Source organism: Aulonocara stuartgranti (genome assembly GCF_965226115.1).
Source record: "Aulonocara stuartgranti genome assembly, chromosome: 2".
Lineage (NCBI taxonomy): Eukaryota > Metazoa > Chordata > Actinopteri > Cichliformes > Cichlidae > Aulonocara > Aulonocara stuartgranti.
In genome coordinates this window covers 1,931,361-1,951,749 of record NC_138940.1, presented here as the reverse complement: position 1 = coordinate 1,951,749, position 20,389 = coordinate 1,931,361, and the positions used below count along the sequence as shown (strand labels likewise).

The 20,389-nt window shown below is 42.5% G+C and overlaps 2 protein-coding genes across 5 annotated transcripts in view; one reads left to right on the top strand and one right to left on the bottom strand.

Moving 5' to 3' along the window:
- Nucleotides 1–20,389, bottom strand: part of ccdc142 (coiled-coil domain containing 142) — a 32,082-nt gene that overhangs the window by 10,579 nt on the left and 1,114 nt on the right. For 2 of the 4 annotated variants that reach the window (XM_082554343.1, XM_082554346.1), the window contains exons 1-11: nt 10,244–10,559; nt 9,587–9,655; nt 7,635–7,681; nt 7,106–7,309; nt 6,676–6,894; nt 5,021–6,336; nt 3,579–3,856; nt 2,778–2,864; nt 1,231–1,419; nt 651–811; nt 119–271 (exon numbers count right to left, since the gene is read on the bottom strand). In XM_082554343.1, the coding sequence (XP_082410469.1) occupies nt 119–271; nt 651–811; nt 1,231–1,419; nt 2,778–2,864; nt 3,579–3,856; nt 5,021–6,336; nt 6,676–6,894; nt 7,106–7,309; nt 7,635–7,637 (2,610 nt within the window). In that variant the 5' untranslated portion in view covers nt 7,638–7,681; nt 9,587–9,655; nt 10,244–10,559. Of the gene's footprint in view, nt 1–118; nt 272–650; nt 812–1,230; nt 1,420–2,777; nt 2,865–3,578; nt 3,857–5,020; nt 6,337–6,675; nt 6,895–7,105; nt 7,310–7,634; nt 7,682–9,586; nt 9,656–10,243; nt 10,560–20,389 lie in introns of those variants that run through there. The other 2 variants (XM_082554345.1, XM_082554344.1) reach the window with 2 other exon arrangements.
- On the top strand, nt 15,588–20,115 carry slbp (stem-loop histone mRNA binding protein). The gene is made up of 8 exons (XM_082550616.1): nt 15,588–16,035; nt 16,959–17,102; nt 17,570–17,683; nt 17,789–17,860; nt 18,471–18,593; nt 18,701–18,856; nt 18,945–19,053; nt 19,486–20,115. The coding sequence occupies exons 1-8, from the start codon at nt 15,977–15,979 to the stop codon at nt 19,543–19,545; spliced, it is 837 nt and encodes a 278-aa protein (XP_082406742.1). The 5' UTR covers nt 15,588–15,976; the 3' UTR covers nt 19,546–20,115.

The window sequence follows — 20,389 nt, the reverse complement described above, 5'->3', positions numbered from 1 at the left end:
GTGGCTCTGTATAGTCCTGGTATATGATCCTCAGCAACACTAAACACACAGTCCACCCGTCTGCACAGCAGCAGTGAAGCTTTCTGACGTGGCTGTGAGAAGAAAGCAGACAGCTCACCTGCAGAGCAGACCGAGCACGCTCCAGCGTTTCCAGCTGCTGCTGCAGGAGGAGCTGGCTGTGGGTGTGTAGAGCAGACTGCTGGTCACTGTGTGAATTCATCACTAGTGATTTGGTCTGATGCACCATCGCCTCGAATGACTCCCTCATCACCTGCAGACACAAAAAACACATTTAAACTGACACTGAGCTTAAAGATGAACTGTGTCCAAACGTTTTGGCACCACTGCTCAAACTCATTTTGTTTTTTTATTCGAAACGTATGAAATCCTTAATACATGAATATGAAGCAAAGTGAAATAAATGAAACGAACTTTGGGCCAAAAATAAGTACAGCACCAAAGACAGCCATTAGAAGCTCACAGTACATCATGCTTTGCATTGTTTTTACTCCAGTGTTAGTACAAAGTGGTGTGACTATGATCAGAGTTCACTGCATCGTGTTTATGAAACAGCCTTTGCACTTATATCAGTCTCTGATCACCCAGCTCTACAGAACACGTGTTCTGGTTGTAATATATGAGTAACCTACTGTGAGGTCCCCCTGTGTAATAAGCAGGAACTTATTGAGACTCCAGGAGGAGAGGAACTGGTGTGCCTTGGACATCACCCATACAGTAGGCAGCTGCACAGAGGCCAGCACCAAACCAACAGTCTGCCTCTGCAGAGTACAGGGGAAGAGGCTGAAGGGACCTGTGGAGGGGAGACAGACACAACGGGCATCAAGTCAATTTTATTATTATTATTATTTTATGTAGAAACTGTTTTTAAAAAAGAAAAATCAGGCAAAGACTCTGCAATATTAAAGAGAGACAACCACTGATCAAAGCCCACTGACCCATTGATCAGTGGTTGTTGATCAGTGGTCATGAGAATTTGCATAATTATGATGAAGGAACTGAGCTCCCAGCCCATTGTTCCCTCAGTGGGCTGGTTTCAGTCATTATGCAGATGTATTGTTTATAAGACTGAAACCTGCAGTCAGCTGAGACTGAAGACGTCACCTGGATGTGACGAAACGTTTCTCCCACTAAACACTACGTCCAGATGAAGATATGAGTTGATGTCATTTCCACTGGGTTTGGTTAGAGTGCTGCTGGTGGAACGTTTACCTGAGGCTCTGCTGTGTGACTGACGGCAGCGCAGAGAAGACAGGAGGGGTGGCAGCAGCAGAAGGAAACGCCCCATTGTTGCTGACGTTGTCACATTTTCATCTTTTTCAGATGATGTCACCACAAACGAGCTTCTTTGATTTATCAAACATTTATCTGTCAGGGTTGAACCTAAAGTTCGACACAATTCTGAGGAGAGACGACGAAGCAGAAGCACAGCAGGGGACAGCGATTCAGCTCAAAGTCAGTCTGTTATTCTTTTTTACAGACGAGCGATGTCCGATGTTATTTATTGTTGCTGAGGAATTTAAAAAAAAAACACCATAATGTACTTTATATTAGAGCTGGGCGATAGAACGATAACGATATGTATCGCGAAATAACTTTTTCTCGATAGAAAAATTAAATTATTGCGACAGACCTCACCGCGCTCGTCCTCTTAAAAAAAGAAAAAAAGAACAGCCAATCCAAATTAAGTAGTGCAGAGCCGAACCAATCACAGCCGCAGCGTCACGTCAAGCCGCACATGTGTGTTTGTTTGGGAAGCAGCCAGCCGCCGTGCCGCCCGGGTAATGGAGGAAAGGAGTGTGCCGACTAGAGAAAAATCAACCGAGAGCGTGACCGAAGGTTACCGAAGAGAAAACAGATGATGGCTCCAACGCCGGAGAGATTGTTGAACGGAAGAGCCATAGAAGCTCTGTAGTGTGGAGGTATTTCAGCTATTTCAAGTCTGACAAAAACAGAGTAGCTGCACTGTAAATGTGCCGAAATACAATAAAGCGGTGCAGCTCAGTCTCTGACTGGAAGCGCTAATTCGTCATTCGGCTTTTGTCAGACTAAAGTAACTGTTACAACTGTTTGAAAAGCTCAGCTATACAACAAGGAGAGATCGAGAATTTCCTTTTAGTTCTCAGTTTATTTGATATTGACAAAAGTTAGTTTGTTTTACAGAAGAACAGACAAAATTGACTAAGATTTATTTTTAGAATTAATATTTTGTTTCTAAGTGGAATTGACAATTTAGTCTGTTTCGTTTGTTCTATTTTGAAACTTAAACACTTTAGCGGCTGCCTTTTGTGTAGTTTGCAATATTTGCCTTTATTTATCTGAAAAAGTCTCATGTTCCTTAAGTACATCTACCCTGTTGAACTTATTATGGGAAATAAATATTTAAAAACAAGCTGCTGATTATTTCACATTTTACTTGTGAGCAACGGCACATTTAAATCTTACAAATATAGTTATTTGGCTTATATCGTGATAGATATCGTTATCGCCTGAAATGAAAAAAACATATCGTGATATGAAAAAATCTCATATCGCCCAGCTCTACTTTATATTTATCAACTGTTGGAAATTCTGCTGCTGTTAAAAATGAAGTAAAACATGATTTTAAAAATAACTTAGTGTGTCTGGTCAATCAAATATGAAATCAAAGCTAATGACATCACACCGTGTCTAAAACAAAAATGACATATATGTAAAAACATGTAATATGTAAGGTCAGAGCAGCAGACCGGTCAGTGTGTGAGTCTAAGCGCACTAACCATAGTCCCACTGAGCATGTGCAGTAACCAGTAACACACACAGACTCAGGTCCTCCAGCATGACTTCACTCTCCTTTGGAACTTGACCTACAACACACAACAAGGAGTGTCACACACACAACACAATTTCATATGCTCGGTTTTCTCCTTTCAAAGAGTTTTGCAGTCGAGCTGCTCTCAGAGGTTTTGCTGTTAACCTGAGTGCTGAGAAGCTCCCCCCAGCTCCTTCTGACAGCACAAGCTGTGATCATTACTGATGAGAGGCTGCGGGATAAAAACACTTTGAAATTAGACGATTCTTTTTTGTGCACACTGCCTCCCCCATCCATCAGGTCCAAATGTGTGCCAGAAGCAAACACAACGATCAGGCACTCAGATTGTGCAGATCATCATTGAGTCTCAGAGTATCTGAGAGCCTTTCCCCGGAGTTTCATAAATATTTAACATAACTGAGAGACCTTCTGTATACTGACTCTAAGTTTAGGCAAAGCTCCAGTCAGCTCAGCGTTTCCCACTCTGCCCCCACTTTCATGTGAATGTGCTCATAGATTAATGTGACCAATCACAAACGTGGATAAGACAACAGAAACGTGTCCATTCCAAAGGAAGAGAAAATATGAAGCGGTTACACACAACGCAGACACAAAACAGCTGCTGTAGACAAAGCAGCAAAGTAAACGTAACAAGGAAAGCAGTGTACAACATTACAGCACTACACGCTCAGCCTGGACTCTACTTTACGTATACATGTCTGCTATCATCAGACGGTGGGCACAGTGGCTGCTGAGGCCACGTTCTTACCAGCGTCTGAAGCCTGACACAGCCGGTGGATGACCTGGAAACCCCTGTGGTGCTCCTGGAGGTTGAGGCTTCCTGCAGTGTGTCCTGCTACAGGGACTTGTAGTTGCAGCCACAGGGCTCTGCTGCAGAAAGCCCTCAGCAGGGTATGATACTGTTCAAGCAGATCAGCAAAGACCAGAGACTCACCCAGGTCTAACCACTGGACTGAGTGAGACCAGCAAACAAGGTCCGGCTCCAGTGTCTTTGTGTCTGCTTCAAACATCTCCTCCTTCTCTGATCTGAAAGATACAAATCACCTCTTAATGTTTAACCATCCTTTGATAGAAACACTGTAGTAGCGTAGGAACATGCACTCGTTTCCATGAATCCTACACCACCTGAAGGTGTTGGTTTCATGCCTGAATGATCATCTCTTCAGAAACAGACCGTGTTTCTTGGCCCGAGTCTGCATTTTTAATGCGTCGCTTTCAAGACAGTACGAGTCGGAATGAATGCATGATATTATCAGATAGTTTAATAGTTTAATTATTTATATAGCACATTTAATTACAACAGATAGACTGTGTGCGACTGTCCTCCACCTGCAGTTGTCCAGCTTACTATAATCATTAGTTTGGGAATGCCCAACAGGGACAACATAAGAACTGGGAAGAACAAAAAAACAACTTCTGTCAGGAGAAAACTGCTTTCAGTCTTTGTTTCATGGTTTACTTTGTCAATCTTACTTCAAAGAGAATTGTGCAAATTCATGCATGTGGCAAAACAGCACTAACTTCATCATTGCATGAACTTCAAAATATTCCCCGAATGAATCAAGATCGATCAGGATATAACAGCATATTTCTGACTAACAAGGCAGTTCATTCCATTTCTATTAACACTTTCTTTGAAATAACACATTCTGGGGCCGACTTGAAGGATGTGGCAGAAATTAGACCTGAGTGTAAATGTGACACTGGAACCTGTAGAGTGATATTTAGAATCCCCATAAATCCAGATCATGTTTTCATTGTTGTTCATTTTATGAAAAATTTAAACTAATTAAAGTTGAACCTTATTGAGCTTGAAGAAGACGTCAGAGGAACAAAGTAACTTGCTATTTAGAACCTGCCATGAATCATTAATACAAACAGGCGGTAAGAAACGTCGTTTTAAGTAGTTTATGTAGCATTATTACTACTTTGATCTTTAGATCCATTTATTGACCTTGACAAAGAGGTCAGAGATCAAATGTGACATCTTCATACAGCACTTTCTATATGTTTACAATAAACACCACACTTGTACGAGTCACAGTCATAGTCTGCTTCTAAGAATACAGTAGAGGTCTGGCCCAGCATGTAAGGCAGATATGAATGGACTCAACATCCCTACAAAGAATGACGCGGACGCAGAAACACTACCAGTAACATTGGTAGGTGGTAACAATGGTGTGACCATACCTGCTGGTGGGATCTGGCACAGTTATTTCCAGTTCGGCCCATTCCTGTTGAATTCTCTCCACATTTTGGTCTTTGTTCAGTTTCGAGCTCTCTCTGTCTAATTCCACTGGATCGGGTGTATTTGGTACTCGAGCGCTCAAGATCGTTGAGTCAACCTTCCCATTTACCACGTCCGTTGCTGGGGTTTGAAGCGGCTGTTCGTTGAGTCTTTCTGGTGTGGGTGTATGTGAAACCAGCGGAGCCAGCAGATCACTGGACGAAACAAACACCTGAAAAAGCAGCTCTGCTGAGGAACGCTGAAGTTGGAAAATCCTTGACGGTGGCACGCCTCGGAGACGTTGGGAGCTCATTAACAAAGGTGAAGCTGTCTGCAGAAGCGCGCCGCTTTCTAAACGTGTCGGATCAGGTTGAACCAAGTCCAACGCTTCTACGCCGCTCTGAGTAAAAGCAGAATGGGACGTGCGTTTTTGACACCGGTTACTTTGTTCTCTTTTAGAGTTCTCCTCTTTATGTTCTGTATCTGCGGGATTGGCTGAAACAGAGGGACGATTTTCCACGACTGGCTTGTTCAAATGGACATCAGGCGTGTAAACAGGAAGTAGTGTATTTTTATTTTGACAAGACATCTGGAGGGTGGGACGACTTATGGAGAAAAGAGGAGAGGAAATTAGATATGTATAATGTAGCTGCTCCCAGGTCCACTCAGATCTCAATGTGGAAATCCCACAGCTGAGACTTGTGGGGTTTTGAGCACACGTGCAAGTCTCATGGTTGCTGTGGATCTGACAGAAGTAACAGGGCGGCTCTGAAGCCCAGTAGTGCAGCTGCTTGGCTGCCATTTCTGCATGATAGCTTGCTAAAATCATCATTAACTCTTTGACTGAGAAAGGAGAAGGGCGATGGCTTTTGATCCTTGGAAGACTGGAATCCAATGTGGAAAAATGTGCCTGCTGCATTACTGCAGTCTTTAGCTTGGAGGCGCTGTGCTGACCTCTCTGCTCATCAACAACCTGGTTGTAATGATAAGTCCCTGTTAAAATATCCTCCAAGACTTCTTTTGGTACAGAGTCTAAGTCAGTCTGGAATACAGAAGACAGGATCGCTTGGACATAGTGCTCCATCAAAACCAGAGCCTGCAGACCAAGTAAGTCCAGAGATTCCTTGATCTTTAGCAGTAGCCTGGTATGTTGACCAGCAGCACGTCTCAAGAAGTGGTCAGACTGGACTTTGGAAAACAGGCAAGACCAGTGATTGAGATGAACTCTGAGTTCTTGACTCAGTGAACCCAGATCGAGCCTGCATGAAGTTGACGGGGTCTGGAAAAGAGAGCAGAATGACTGTGACTGTGTGAACAGGCACTGGTGGCGATACAGAAATCTAAAACTCTTTGACAAAGATGTCAAATGTTGGACGTTACAGAAGCATTCCTGCAACCATTTTTAACAATTATCCAACTACAGGTTGTGGCGGACGTCTGTGATCTGTTACACAGACTCTTCATTACATCGCCCAGTGAAGGTGCATGTGAAGACGCAAACGTTCAGCACAACTGGACAGTTCCCTCTGGTAGCCTCTGGCACAGTGTGATGTACGTGACTATATGACACAGTGCTCAGTAAGCTTTAGATCACACAGTGCTGAGCGCTCGGCCTCACCTGCTGAGGTGCAAGGTGTTGCCGATGATGTTCCAACAGTCTGCTCACACTGGATATGTAAACCGCTGCTAGCCGAGCCCTCCTCGTGTACTCGTGTATAAAAATCAGCAGGGATCGCTGCTCCAGGAGTCTCCACTGAGCTCTGTATTTACCCTGCAGGGAGGATGAGGAGGGCAGGAGAAGAACCCCAGCTTCATCTGGCATTCCTTTAAAACAGGCCTGATTAGGTGGGAGAGAGGAGATTATGAACTCAGTTATAACAAGATCGATGTTTGTTCAATATTATGGCTTCTTCCCAAAAATGGCAATTAAAGAGTCAGAATGTTGAGGATGTAATCTTTGAAGAGATTAAGCTACGAGAGCTTTCATTCACTCATGTTCTCCTCACACCCATCACAATCCAGTTACACTGCAAACTGTATAAATTCACCTGAGACAGCCGTGCGCTGCCCACCAGCTGCCACTGAGGCGCCACAGAAAGAAGCGCTTGCTGCAGACGCAGCAGGCGCTCGGAGGAGCGGGACACCAGGTTGTGAGCCACTACAAAGTTCTTCTCTTCCTGATCCTGACCGTGACCCCGGAATAACCACTTCAGACTGGGGTTAAAGCTGCTCCTGATTAACACCTCAGCTTGCTGCAAGGAACGAGACATGAACATCTGTAATCAGCAACCCGAACGGGATGATGCAGAGGCCAGTGTGAAGTGGCTTAACATAAACAGTCCTCAGTAAAGGGTCAGGACAGGCAAAAGCAGTCCGAGGAAAACCTTTGAAAAACTACAAGGTCTCACTCCAAATATAAAGGAATCAGGGCTGGGTTGAGGTCAAGACTGAAATGGGAGGAGCTATGTTCACATGGACAGTGGAGGATTAATGTTTATTGATCAATCAGCTTAGTAGAAATTGTGCCGTAGTATCGGGCAGAAAAACAACATGTTGTGCTGCATATATAAATCATACCATTTGCACTCAGATCCTCTGTTTAGCAAACAGGAAGTGAAACTGCTCTGAAAGAAACAACAACAATGAATGATCAGTCGTAGCTCATCCTGCTCAAAATCCCTGACATTTCATTGGTTCATGTAATATGTTCAAGGTACAGTAATACATATATAAAATATATACATATTACTGCAAAGCTGTAACGTTGCCTTGTCATCTTGAACACAGAGGCCGAGGTGTCACTGTTAGGCCTAATCATGTTTTATGTATGTGGCCACGTACATATAATAATTATAGGTGACTGCACACCCACTGCTGAGTTTATAAGTTGGCTCATTGCAAAGAAATAAACAATCGAATTCATTTCATAAACCAACAAAAATGAAAAACATGTTACATAAAAGTTCTAAATGAACTTTTCATGTCATTGAGTGAAATAAGTATTTGATCCCTGAGCAAACGATGACTCAGTATTTGGTGGAGAACAGCACAGCGGTCAGACGTTCCAGGCTTGCTCACATCTCAGCAGCACTGTTGGCCTTCTCCTCTCCAGCTCCAGCTCGCTCCACAGATAGGACTGAGGTCTGGAGACACCCCACGTCTCCATTAAGGTTCCAGACCAAAATGTTGGCAGCATTCAATGACTGAATATCAGATGTAATCAGATTACAAATCAGTCTACAGGTTAGCTCTAAAATGTCACTTTACGATACATTTAGTTTAGTTTTCGTGCATTAAAACCATTTTAGCCTCATGTTCACTGAGATGTTTCCACTATGTCCAGATCCTCACTGTGACCAACGAATGATGAGTGTGTGTAAAACCCTCTGCAGAGACGTTTGATGTGATTCTGCATCACAGAGTCGGCTTAATGCTGAGCTGACATTAAATGCTGCTGTAAAAGTGCTCATATTAAGAGCACAGAATAGCAAACTTGCAACTTCCTGACATTTCAGTGTTTGTAGAAATCAAAACTTCTGCAATGAATTGGCTCTCTGACACTTTACGAATGAGGAAATTAGTTGATCATTTTATTGCTCAGTGTGGTCTCAGTGATCCTGTTTATCTGACTGCACAGTAAAGCTGTAAAAGTCTAAACTGGAACATTAGAGGTTACCGTGCCGCTGTCTAATAATGCAGACACGGGGAATCAGCAGAGCGAGCTGAAACTCATTTTAAACAGGGCTCTTTGTGCATGCTTGTTGTAACTGCAGCTGTGTAAAGCAGGTTGGAATCAATTACAAAAGCATTTATACATTTGTTGCTTACATTCTAGGGTTGTATTAATCGATATTAAGCTTAAAATTAAACTTAAATACTCATTTGCTACAGTGTGGATACAAACAGAGCTGTCTCTGCCTCAAACAGACGAGCTTACAGCTCCACCCCTCACTAACAGCTGACGTTCATTCTCATTTCAGCTGCATTAAAGTACTGAACAGTTCTCAGAAATGCTAACGCACGCTAACATTAGCCATTTCATTATTAGCAGTTATCCAGCAGCCACATTAGCCATGTGTTATCATTAACGTGGCGACTAATGAGGAAATGCTGAGTGGATTACAGGCACACAGCTGTGCAGACCAGTGGGGGAAACCACAGCTAAACTGGGCAGAGAGGCCACAGTGTGGAGAATTAATCCAAGCCGACAGTGACCGGTTCAAACTCTCACAGTGAGCCTTCTGTTTTGTTTTGAATGGTCTTTATTTTAGCAGAACTAATGCCACACAGTACACGAAGCTCATCTTTCCCATAATGGTCTTTGTGCGCTCTGTTATTTGTTGTGCCCTTGGTTTATTAGTAGCTTCTAAAATATGTTTTATCTTCACAATCTGTAATGCGAGTCTATCCATCCATTCTCTTCCACTTATCCTCCTCAGGGTCGTGGGCTGGAGCCTATCACAGCACATCTTGGCCAGGTCACCAATCATGAGTGTGTTTGTGTGTGTGCAGGCATGTATGTGTATTACCGATCAGGCCTCGCTCTACATCAGCATCTTTCAGTATCTCTGGGATGTTGTGATCCATAGTAGACAAAGCTGTGGAAGGACGAAGCACAAACATGAATTCAAGGCACAGAAAGGGGCCTGTTTATTTCAGAATTCACTCTCCAGCATTTCTGTTGTCACAGAATGTCTATATTCCAAATCATCTGTCAGTGATGTGAATATGAAGAAAAGGTATGAACTCCACAATCATTTTATGAACAGCTGACATCTAAAAAGGCTGCCTGCTATACTCTGTCAGCAATGCCAAGTGTGTCCTCTTTGCTTTCTGTGTATCACACTGTGGTTCAGCCACACTGCTCTCTGCTGTGTCTACACGACAGACTCTGTGACAGTGCTCGCCTGTTTGCTTCAGTGGGGACAGTCTGTGAACTTTCTGACAGATCTTCAACAATAATGTAAACACCACCCAACAACAGGAGCTACATGTTCCTTTTTTTAAGATGACGGTGTAAAAGCTCAGTGTATCCATGAGTCTGTGCTCTTCTTCTGGACATGGAAAACATGCTAATATCTTCCTGTGTCCAACATCGGCAATGATCTAATGGAGTCACCACAGTCAGCTCAACAAAGGCTAGTTAGGGCCAGCAGATGTGTTATTTCCAGCCATCGTACACTTACTTATCAAAACTGTGTTTCTGCGTCCATCTTTGGGGCATCTCGGCTCAACAGAAGAACTTCTCTGGGGAGTACCGACTGGCTTTTTCCCCGCAGAAGAAGAAACGCTGTTAGCTTCATGTTAGCGTTGACACAGCGCTGCTATCCGCACTTGACTGTGGCTAACGTTTCGCCTCACTGGAAGAGCCAGCCAACGATCTTATTATTGACTTACGCCTTTCCTAAAGACGCTCCCGTTAATCCACGAAGGAAGCGTTTAAAATAGCATCTAAATGGCAGAAGCCTGGGAAAACAGGATGTAGCTGCAGCCAATCAGGAGAAAGCGTCGCCAGTTGTTATGGTAAACAAGAAGCGGCGGTGACTCTTGCGCCTGCGTCACTTTTGCTCCTCTACGAGAGGATCCTTCCGCATCTTACGGACATAATTAAAGTAATGGGCTGTAACACCGTAACTACGGTACAAAAACAGCGATCACATTAAACAGCATGTTGCCTCATTTATCCTGAAAACACAATCGCGATGTAAACAATCGTTTAAAAAAGGAAAGAAAAAATCACTGGTTATTTTCAGGAAAGTTAGTTAATTTACATAATGCATAAGATTAAAATATATAAGATTTTAAATTGTACTCAAAATGTTTCCCCGTCATTTTAAATACAGTGGCCAAAATTGACGTTGCCGGCCACATCTGCAGTCGGCCTTTATTTACAATTTAAATATCGCAAATAGCTCATTGATGCTATACATGAGAATTTAACATTTGGTAAATGGACTGATTCTTATATAGCACTTTTCTACTCAAAGCGCTGTATACAACATACATTTGAAGATTTATAGATTTCTGTTTTTTCCTCCATCTCTGCTCCCCCTCATTCTTCTACTTCCTCGCCTCAAGCCTCCTGTCTGTAATTGAAATCAAGGCTCTAACACAGGAAAAACATGCATGAACATGCTTTTTATTCTCTGGACAGATGACAACGAGACGGCTAAATAACAACAACAGGTGGTTAAAAGGTAACATTATGTCAGCTAGCTGGCTCCTAAGCGTCACACTTTCCCTTTGATAAACAGTCCTGCCATCATATAAAAGTTTATTGACTGTTGAGGTAAATGGTGGACTGACAACCTACATGTACTGCAGATGAATGGTGGCCAGAGTTGATTGTCCTTCTTCAGCCACCATACCTAGGATTATGCAGTTGAATCATGAGTGGTAAGAAAACAGAATTCAGGTGGCTACAATCTGTGTTGTTCAGCGGTGCATTATGGGTAATCTCAGCCTCTCACTGAACGTGCTCCTGTAGCACATCATGGAGTGGGTGGGAGGTATTATCCACCATTGTCCTTATCCACCTCTCAGACACCACCCTAAGGGAGTCCAGCTCCGTCCCCACAACATTACTGCGACCCTCCACCTGCTGCCCCAGCATGGCACAAAAGTCCTGAAGACTGTAATACTCATTCATAGACCTGATGCAGTAGCACCGCTATCATGAAGATGATGGCCTCAGCAAGACACAATACAATCAACTCACACCTCACAACCTCCAAATCAAACAAAAAACCTTTGTGGCAAGAAACTTCAGAGAAGTTGTCAGGCCAGTTTTAAGCCTTTCTGCCCAGACAAAGTGTGCAGGTGGAATACACGTGTTGATGTCTGCAAAGTGAAGGACAATAGTAAATCAAATGGAAAGGGAACAGTTCTTTTCCACTTTTTTAGTGAAATGGGCAGTCTCCTTGTGGCCAATACAACATTGCATTCCCTTATTCCCAAATGGTACTGAGGTTAGATTAGATTAGATTAGATAGAACTTTATTAATCCCTCGGGTGGGTTCCTCTGGGAAATTCGATTTCCAAAAAAGCACAGCACCGACAGAAGTTACAGAGTTACAGAATATTATATATATATATATATATATACATACACACACACACACACACACACACATATATATAAATACAGAGACATAAATAAAATATACGAAGGGGATAAATAGAATAAATAGGAATAAAAATAAAAATACAAGTGAATTGCACATTTCAAGTATTGAGTCTATTGCACTGTTGACTATTTACAAAAAGTATTGCACAAAAGGTATTGTACAGTGAGGTGAAGAGGCACTACAGCTTAGTTGTTCCCCCTCCTTTGTCCTCCTGTCTCCCCTCCCTCTCCCCTCCAGAGAGGAGTTAAACAGTCTGATGGCGTGTGGGACAAAGGAGTTTTTAAGTCTGTTAGTTCTTGTCTTTGGGAGAAGCAACCTGTCACTGAACAGACTCTTCTGGTTGTTTATGGCCGTGTGCAGAGGATGCCCAGCATTGTTCATAATGTCCAGCAGTTTCTTTAATGTCCTTTTCTCTGCCACTGTCACCAGAGTGTCCAGCTTCATGCCGACCACAGAGCTAGGTATGAAACCAGAGGAACCCAGTACTGGTACAGAGCCCAGCCAGCACCACGAGCACATCCATGTAAACACCAGCACCTCCCAGGAAAAGGAGGGGAGCTTACGAAAGCAACGTCTCCAGGAGGCTGAGTCAGCAGCGCTATGACAAAACTCTGTGACAAGCTGTAGGCAACAACACTGGCTCTGTGGCTTTAAATGCTCCAAGCTACTGTGGCGTGCAGACATTCACTGTAACAGTTTATAGTAATACAGTCATGTGTGTGCTTTGGATTTGTCTTTTTTAGATACTATTTACATCAGTATTTCTGTTATTGAACAGCTCCTGTGCACATAAATAAAAACAATGTTGGGTTAAATGAGTTTTTATTTAATTTCCAGTCTTTCCTCAGAGTTGCTTGGATTTAGGGAAAACGTTATAGACATAATTAACTTACTAAAGATGGAATGCATCTGAAGACTCCAGTTTGGTCCTGGCCACTTTCCAAGACTGCAGTAAAAGCTATAAACAAGGCTAACTTCACTTAATTTAGAAAAATGCACTACATTAGAAAAGCAATAATAAATAAAGAGTGTAAATAGAGGAATGAAAGTCATTATTGTCGAGTGCATTAATGTTACCATTTAAATAAAATGGCTAAGATTTCTTTTAAAAACAGACAGTTTGATGTTTAATATCATTAACTGAATATTTAAGAAGCCGTGGGTCACGAGTTTTCTTCTAAGATGTGATTGTGACAGAAAAACACAAAGACTAATTTCATTCATAATTATTATACTGAAATTATCTACAAGCAACTTCAGCCCTCATAATCCACCACTGTGGAACAGTAGATATGTGGTATTTAGGAATAAAGATTTATTGCTAAATAAACTGGCAGGAGAACAGAATCTGGTATATGATGCACCTATTAAATGACACTGGTAATATAACACCTGACACCTTCTGCTCCAAATCTAATAATCAGAATCAGGGACTGCAGGACCTTATTGTTCTAAGTCACAAAATGTAAAGTCACAGCTTCCTGAGATTCTGGTGAATGCACATCTAATTAAATTTGTCTAATGTCACAACTAGGAAAGCTTTTACCGGAATGATATCAGCAGAATGGAGTTCCACCGGATCACAGCACTTAAATATAAGACAGTAAGATGTAATTATTTTTATGGGCTATGGGGGGAAACTATTGTGATGCAGTCTCTCTACAGCATTACGAACTCTTCCACCATATGAACATGATATCTCTGTGGACTAAACTGCTGCCACGTGCTTCTTATAAATGGCACATTCCGACATGGTTATATCTCGACTTAGATTCGGACACACTGGTTTGAATATGCATGCTGATGATACGGTAATTTTTACACAAGCCAGAACTGCTGATGATGCAGCCCATCAGCTTTCACTGGCATTACATGATTTACAAAAATGGCTGAATGACTCATGCCTGTGCCTTAATGTTAAAAAGACCGTATCAATGTTTTTCAGTAAACCTAAAACAACTGTGGCTGCAGTAAAAGTCTGCTTGGGTGCACAAGAACTAATTAATGTTGAGGAATTTAAGTGTTTGGGAGTGCTACTAGACTCTAAATTATCCTTTAAAAACACGTTAAAAAAGTAGTGAAAACTGTAAATGTTAATATACAGAACTTCAGACATATCTGCACATCATTAACAGACACAGCAGCGATTACATTCCTGCACTCTATGATACCGGCTCATATTGAATACTGTATTACAAGCTGGTGCTATACGAGCTTTGCTGCTATTGGGCCAATTGAAGTGTGCTACAAGAGAGCATTGAAAATATTAGATGAAAACCCCTTTTTCATATCACCATTGTCAAATTTTAGAAAAATCCAAGTTTTTAAATTTTACTAATTTCAAATCATTTAAATCTGCCTGTCTATTATACAAAGTTATACATGGTCTGGTGCCTCCACCAATCAGTGATTTTGTTAAACAAAAGTCTAGCAGTGTTGCCGGGTCTCGACTCTGACTCGAGCCGCTGTTAGAGGTGATTGTGAAGTGACATTTAGACGGAGCACCTTTTCACAGATGCTCTGTCATATCAGGGAGTGAGCTTCTGGAATAGTCTTCCACTGTCAGTGAGGGAAGTACAAGTCTACCCATCTTTAAGAGTCACCTAAAAGGGCGGCTGAGGGACACACAAACATGTGATTATGTTTAATAATCATGTTTTATATTGGATGTGAAAAAGAGTTAGTGTATTACAAAAAGGGAAACAACTGTTAGTGTAATGGGTCAGTGCAGTATCAGGACAGTCAGGGCATGTGCAATACTGGGGTTTGTGCAATATAATTGATGTGTTTCCGTTATTGTTATCTATACTGTCCTCTGTGTCCACTCTCCTCGTCATTGTTTGTTCTAGTATAATGTGATCACTGTTTTTGTCCTTGTCACATGACCTGTAAATAGTGTCTCTGTATCTTTTTACTAACTTGTGTTTAACACCAACCTGCCAGAGGGTCTGCAGATGGAAATTAGCCCAAGGCTGTAATCTGGCATATTTACATTTGTTAAAATGTTCATTAATATGTATTGCCCCTCTTTCTAAAAATAAATAAATAAATAAAATAGCACATTGTTTTTAATAGGAAAACACTGTACAGGGGAGTGTGACTGCAGTAGGGAACAGGAAACAACAGAACACGTTTTATTGCATTAAGTATGATGCTGAAAGGAGACAACTGATCAAAAAGCTGGACGATATGAGAGTGAAGTTGGACTTGCTTGATTTATTTCGCACGAACTCTATAAGTGAAAGTTATCAGGCTGTGTTTTGGTTCTTAAGGCAGACCCATTTGTTCAGGAGGATTTGATTTTTTTTCTCGTCTTTTCGGTCCACACTCCACACCAGTTGGTGGCTGTAATGCGTCATTTTGCTGTTTGCCAACCATATAAAGAAGAAGAAGAAGAAGAAGGCGGAGCGCAGCACCTTAGACCCGCCCCTTCTCTGGCCACTCGTCGATCGAGCACATCCGCAGTTAAACATCCTGGAGCCAGCTCAGAGAAGCTGTGTATACCAGAGGCCACAAGAAAACCGCACGACTATTGCCAGAGGGGGATACACATGGCGTTATTTGCACAAAAATAACGCCATAGACACAGCGTGAGCACACTCTTTCAGCCCAGCACATATTCGACAGCTGTGGTCTTCCTCCGTTCCTACTTCCGGCCACGTGACCAATTGGCTCGTTTGAGGTCGCGCGTCTTTCAGAGTTGGCGCGTATCTTCAGACTGTAGGTGCTGTAAGTTCCCAGCTGAGCACAAAGAAGTCTCCTGCTACGCAGTCTTGTTTTTTAACCGAGAACATGTCTGACTGGACCAAAGAGCGGCGACGTGAGGATCACAACATCGAGCACGAAAAAAGGTCTGTTTACATTCCCGCCTCAGTCTGTCATTAGCGGCTAAACCTTTGTCTGTGTTCGTTAAATGGAAGCCACTGCGTCAGATTAGCTTAACCTTTGTCTGCAAAGATGATCTGGACATTTTGAAGGCTAAAAAACATTTGTTGTACCTGATGGACCCGCGTGACTCTAGTACACGCTGTGTTCTTGCTAGTATCTATGGTTACCTTATTTTCTTTAAGCTCGTAGAAGCTAGCAGTCTGTAGCAGGTCTGTCGTGAACAGTGGACCTGACAGTGACGCTAGCTAACAGTGCGGGTAAAAAGGTGACGGTAAGGCGTTAAATACAGACAGCTGCTAAAGCTAAAGCTCGAGTACATTGTGGACTGTGAATGCTAAGTGTAACACACAAGTGAGTGGATGAACCGTGACAGGTGGTTAACAGCTGTAGTTGTAACGTCTGATATTAGAATCCTAAGTGCCCTCCAGGAAAAACAAGAGTCACAGATGGATGATGGTCCGCACAATCGGAAGAAGTTGGCGGGAGAAATAGTCTATTAAAGGAAGTGTATGGCTCCAGTTTTACCCACTGTACTCAACTAACCATTTATTATTGAAGAAAGTTCAGCTTCTCTAGACTTTAATCTGTCTAAGAAGGTTTAAAAGAAATTCCCGGATTTTGAAACAGTTAGTGCAGCTTTGCCATTTTTGAATACGGAGACGTGAAACGATCATGAGTGCTTTCCTGCGTGGGACCGTGCGTCCCACCGTGTGTTTGCAGTCCATGCATGTATTTGCTGCTTTTGCATTTTTAACAGCCGTGATTTATTTTTTCTAATTTGACACAGAAGAGAATGTTTTTGAGACGTGTTTGCAGAAATCTAATATCAAAACAAGAATGAATTAGCATGTTTAAATCTGCACGTGTTTTGTGTCTTCTTGTGTAGCTTTGGCCCATCTCGGTGGTCCCACTGCAGGAAGAGGGGGATCAATGGGAGCCTGCGGAGCAACAGCGAGGCAGATGATATCGATAGAGGAAGGAACGGACACACCGACTCCAGCTACAAACACCCTGATCGCAGACATACTAGGTGAGAGTAAGATCAGTTAATGTGGAAAGTGATAAACATGTAAGGCAGCGGACTTGTAACTGAAAAGCCACGAGGCGGCTGAAGCTTTGTGGGTTTTTGGCGTTTGTTGGGGAAATGTTTCAGACTGGACCAAAAACCCACAGCTTCAATGGCCCTGCTCAAAGGTGCTTTGTTAAATGTAGACCGTGCAGTGTGAGAATTTCATTGGTCTGTGTAGTTCACATCCAAACTCCAGTGTAGGCTCGAGAAGAAAAAGAAAAACAATTATTAGAATGATTTTAGTTTGAATGGTAGTGTTTAAAAAAATCTAACTACACTATAACTGAGTGAAGCAAGCCAGTCTCTGCTAATGAACCACTCTAAAAATCAGGTTACTGACTCCATTACCAACATGTGGCCACGACATCTGCTGGAACTGTAGCAGTAACATCCCTGTGTGTGTGTAACCTGTGGTATTGTCCTCCTAGCTTCACTACACCAGAGAGCACAGGCTCAGTGTCCCGCTGTGGTCGGCAGGCTGACTGGGGCAGCCAGGTGGAGGACGATGAGATGAGGAGGGATGTGCACAGAGACATGCAGCGGTAATTAAACAGTTTCTGCATCATTTCAGGTGTCTTTTAAGCACATGAAAGCAGATACTCTCTTCCTGTTTTGGATTGCAGACTCACTGTTTGCACTGTGTTCAGTTACAGGAGGAGGATACTGGGGGCAGAATTCACCCAGAGGGAGAGAAGGGCCTCGTCTGGCTCGTCTGGAAGGTATCTCATTCTCTCACAGACCTTTAAACTCAGAATATTCACGAACTGATGGAACACTCGCTTCTCAAACCACATGTCCACCTGCAGCTATACAAGTGTGCAATGTAGTTTTACCATTAAATAAGGCAAGACAAAATGTATTCATCCCAAAAATGATGGAAACATGAAATAAAATCAATGCAGTATCACCGAACAAAGCAGCGAGTACGGTAAAACAGATTGCACTAATGGAGCTCAGTTATGTGGTAACAAAAAGTAAAGTGCTCAGCATCAGAATATGATGCGATAAATATCATATCTGCTATGAGACGATGAGGGTTTCTGTCCTTGTGACAGCGAGGCTGAAACACGACGTGTCAAACATCGCTTTAACTGCCATGTCACGGCTTTGAGCTCGTTACTAATGTAAAAACTCCGAGTTTTGTTCATTAAACGGTAACACAGGCTTGTTTAACACGACAGTAACTTTTTAATTTTTTGGAAACTTTGTGTTTACAATCATTTACGAGTAAAATCATTATGAAGGAAGTCGGGCTCTTGTCGCGTTGAATGTTAGAGTTGTGTCTTTTTGTATTGTGTGCACGGGACTAAATGTGTCTGTGTGCTGCAGCTGTGACTCCAGAGAGGGAGATAACATGGAAACCGATGAAGCTGTGTTGCTACGACGACAGAAACAGATCAACTATGGCAAGAACACGCTGGCCTACGACCGCTACATCAAAGAAGTTCCTAAGTAGGTCGACAGAGACGCGTGCTGTGGCGCATCCAGTGTAAAGCCTGCCCGCTGCTGGTGTGTGTAATACACTGGTCAGCATTAACCCTCGTGTTTCTTCTTTTCAGACACATGCGTCAGCCAGGCGTTCATCCAAAAACTCCCAATAAGTTCAGGAAGTACAGTCGTCGCTCCTGGGACCAGCAGATCAAACTGTGGAAGGTCAAACTACACGCCTGGGACCCCCCTGCAGAGGAAGGCCAGGACAAGACCCTCGATGTCGTGTAAGACACTCGTACACATTCTGCACGTCGTCAGTCAGCTGCTGGCCGTCCTCATGTATGATGTGTATATTTCTCCTTCTCCCACCAGTGAGGAGCTCAACCTTGATGATGTAATGGACATTGAACTAGATTTCCCAACCATTACTGACTCCCAGAACACCCAGACCTCGCTGCCGATACACAGCCTGTCAGTGGAGGTGAGTGGAAGTCACTGAGGTGCTGCTGAAATGTCGAGGCCCACACGTGCTGACGACTGACAATCGTAGCGTTTGATTCAGAGGTTTTGACTGAATCTTTCTGGAACCTTGGTTTAAATATTTATCTGGTCCATTGTTTAGACGATCATCAGTTTTTAAGAAAATAAAGATGATGATGATGATGGTGGGATTGCTTGTAAACTTGGCACAAAAAGAAAGGAAGCGTGTTTGCTCAGCTTTCTCTTTGCTCAACTCTGCTGTTTATTCTGGTTTATTCTGGCAAATGTGGCCCATTTAAGGTGAAACAAGCAGGCTGTCCAATGGGAGCAAACACAGGTCTCCTTACTTGTTGTGCAAAGTTTAATCCACAGATGAAAAAGCCACCCTTACAAACACTGTATTAAATGATATTGTTTGTGTTGTGTTGTTCAGGATGAAGACTGCGGTACTCCGGTCAAAGTACAAAGGACGGCAGAGCCTAATATTGCATAGCTTGTTATTGAATGGTTCAGTCCTCCCCCCACATCGACTTCACACAGTCCACTCAGAAAAAACTGCTGCAGCTGCCAGCTAAGAGTCTGTGTGGACACACTCTGTGTCTTTGGCTGGTAGTCACTGATTATTATTAATATTGAGTTTTGTTTTCACCATATGTTTCTCCATCCATCGTTTGGGCCATTTGTTGTAGTTTATCTGTTCCGAGTATTTTATGACAAGATTTTACATTTTTAACGACGCATGGTTCAGAATTTGGTATTCAAAAAAAACCCCACTTGCTGTACCAGTGAGAGGCCTGTTGGAGTGTGCATCTAGTTTTGTGCAAATGCGAGCTTACGTCTCTCATATTCTACCTGAGAAGATTCCAGATGCATAGAAACTGTCTGAACTCGGAGTCGTCGTCTTAATAGAAACGGAGGCAATGATGTTGTTTTGAGTTATCCTTGAGAAATATTGGGCTGTGGCTTTTTGTTTTAATACAAATGTAATTGTTTCTTACTGCTGTATCTTTAATAGAACTTGAAATAAAAAAACAAACAAATAAATAAAACAAGAAAAATCAATGTTTCTTCTTTTTTTGTGAATTTTTTTTTTGGCTAAAAACTGTTGAAAACTTGGTCCATCATTGGACAGCATGCCACAGATTTAAATAGTGACTTTGAAACCAGTTTCTCTGACACACTTCACACAGCTGATGTAGTAATTAGTGGAAAATGTGTGTTGAACTGGAATACTGTACGAGCTCACACATAACCAGTGTTGTATGCTAGAGAGTATAGATAACCAGAACTGCCCGGCACTGGTGAGAATCTGTTTAGCTTAGTTTAGGAGCGCTGGG

Coding starts and splice junctions, on each gene's coding strand:
- slbp (XM_082550616.1), top strand. CDS start 15,977: ATGTCTGACTGGACCAAAGAGCGGCGACGTGAGGATCACAACATCGAG. Junction 16,036..16,958: donor AACATCGAGCACGAAAAAAG/GTCTGTTTACAT, acceptor CTTCTTGTGTAG/CTTTGGCCCATCTCGGTGGT. Junction 17,861..18,470: donor TCGTCTGGCTCGTCTGGAAG/GTATCTCATTCT, acceptor TGTGTGCTGCAG/CTGTGACTCCAGAGAGGGAG.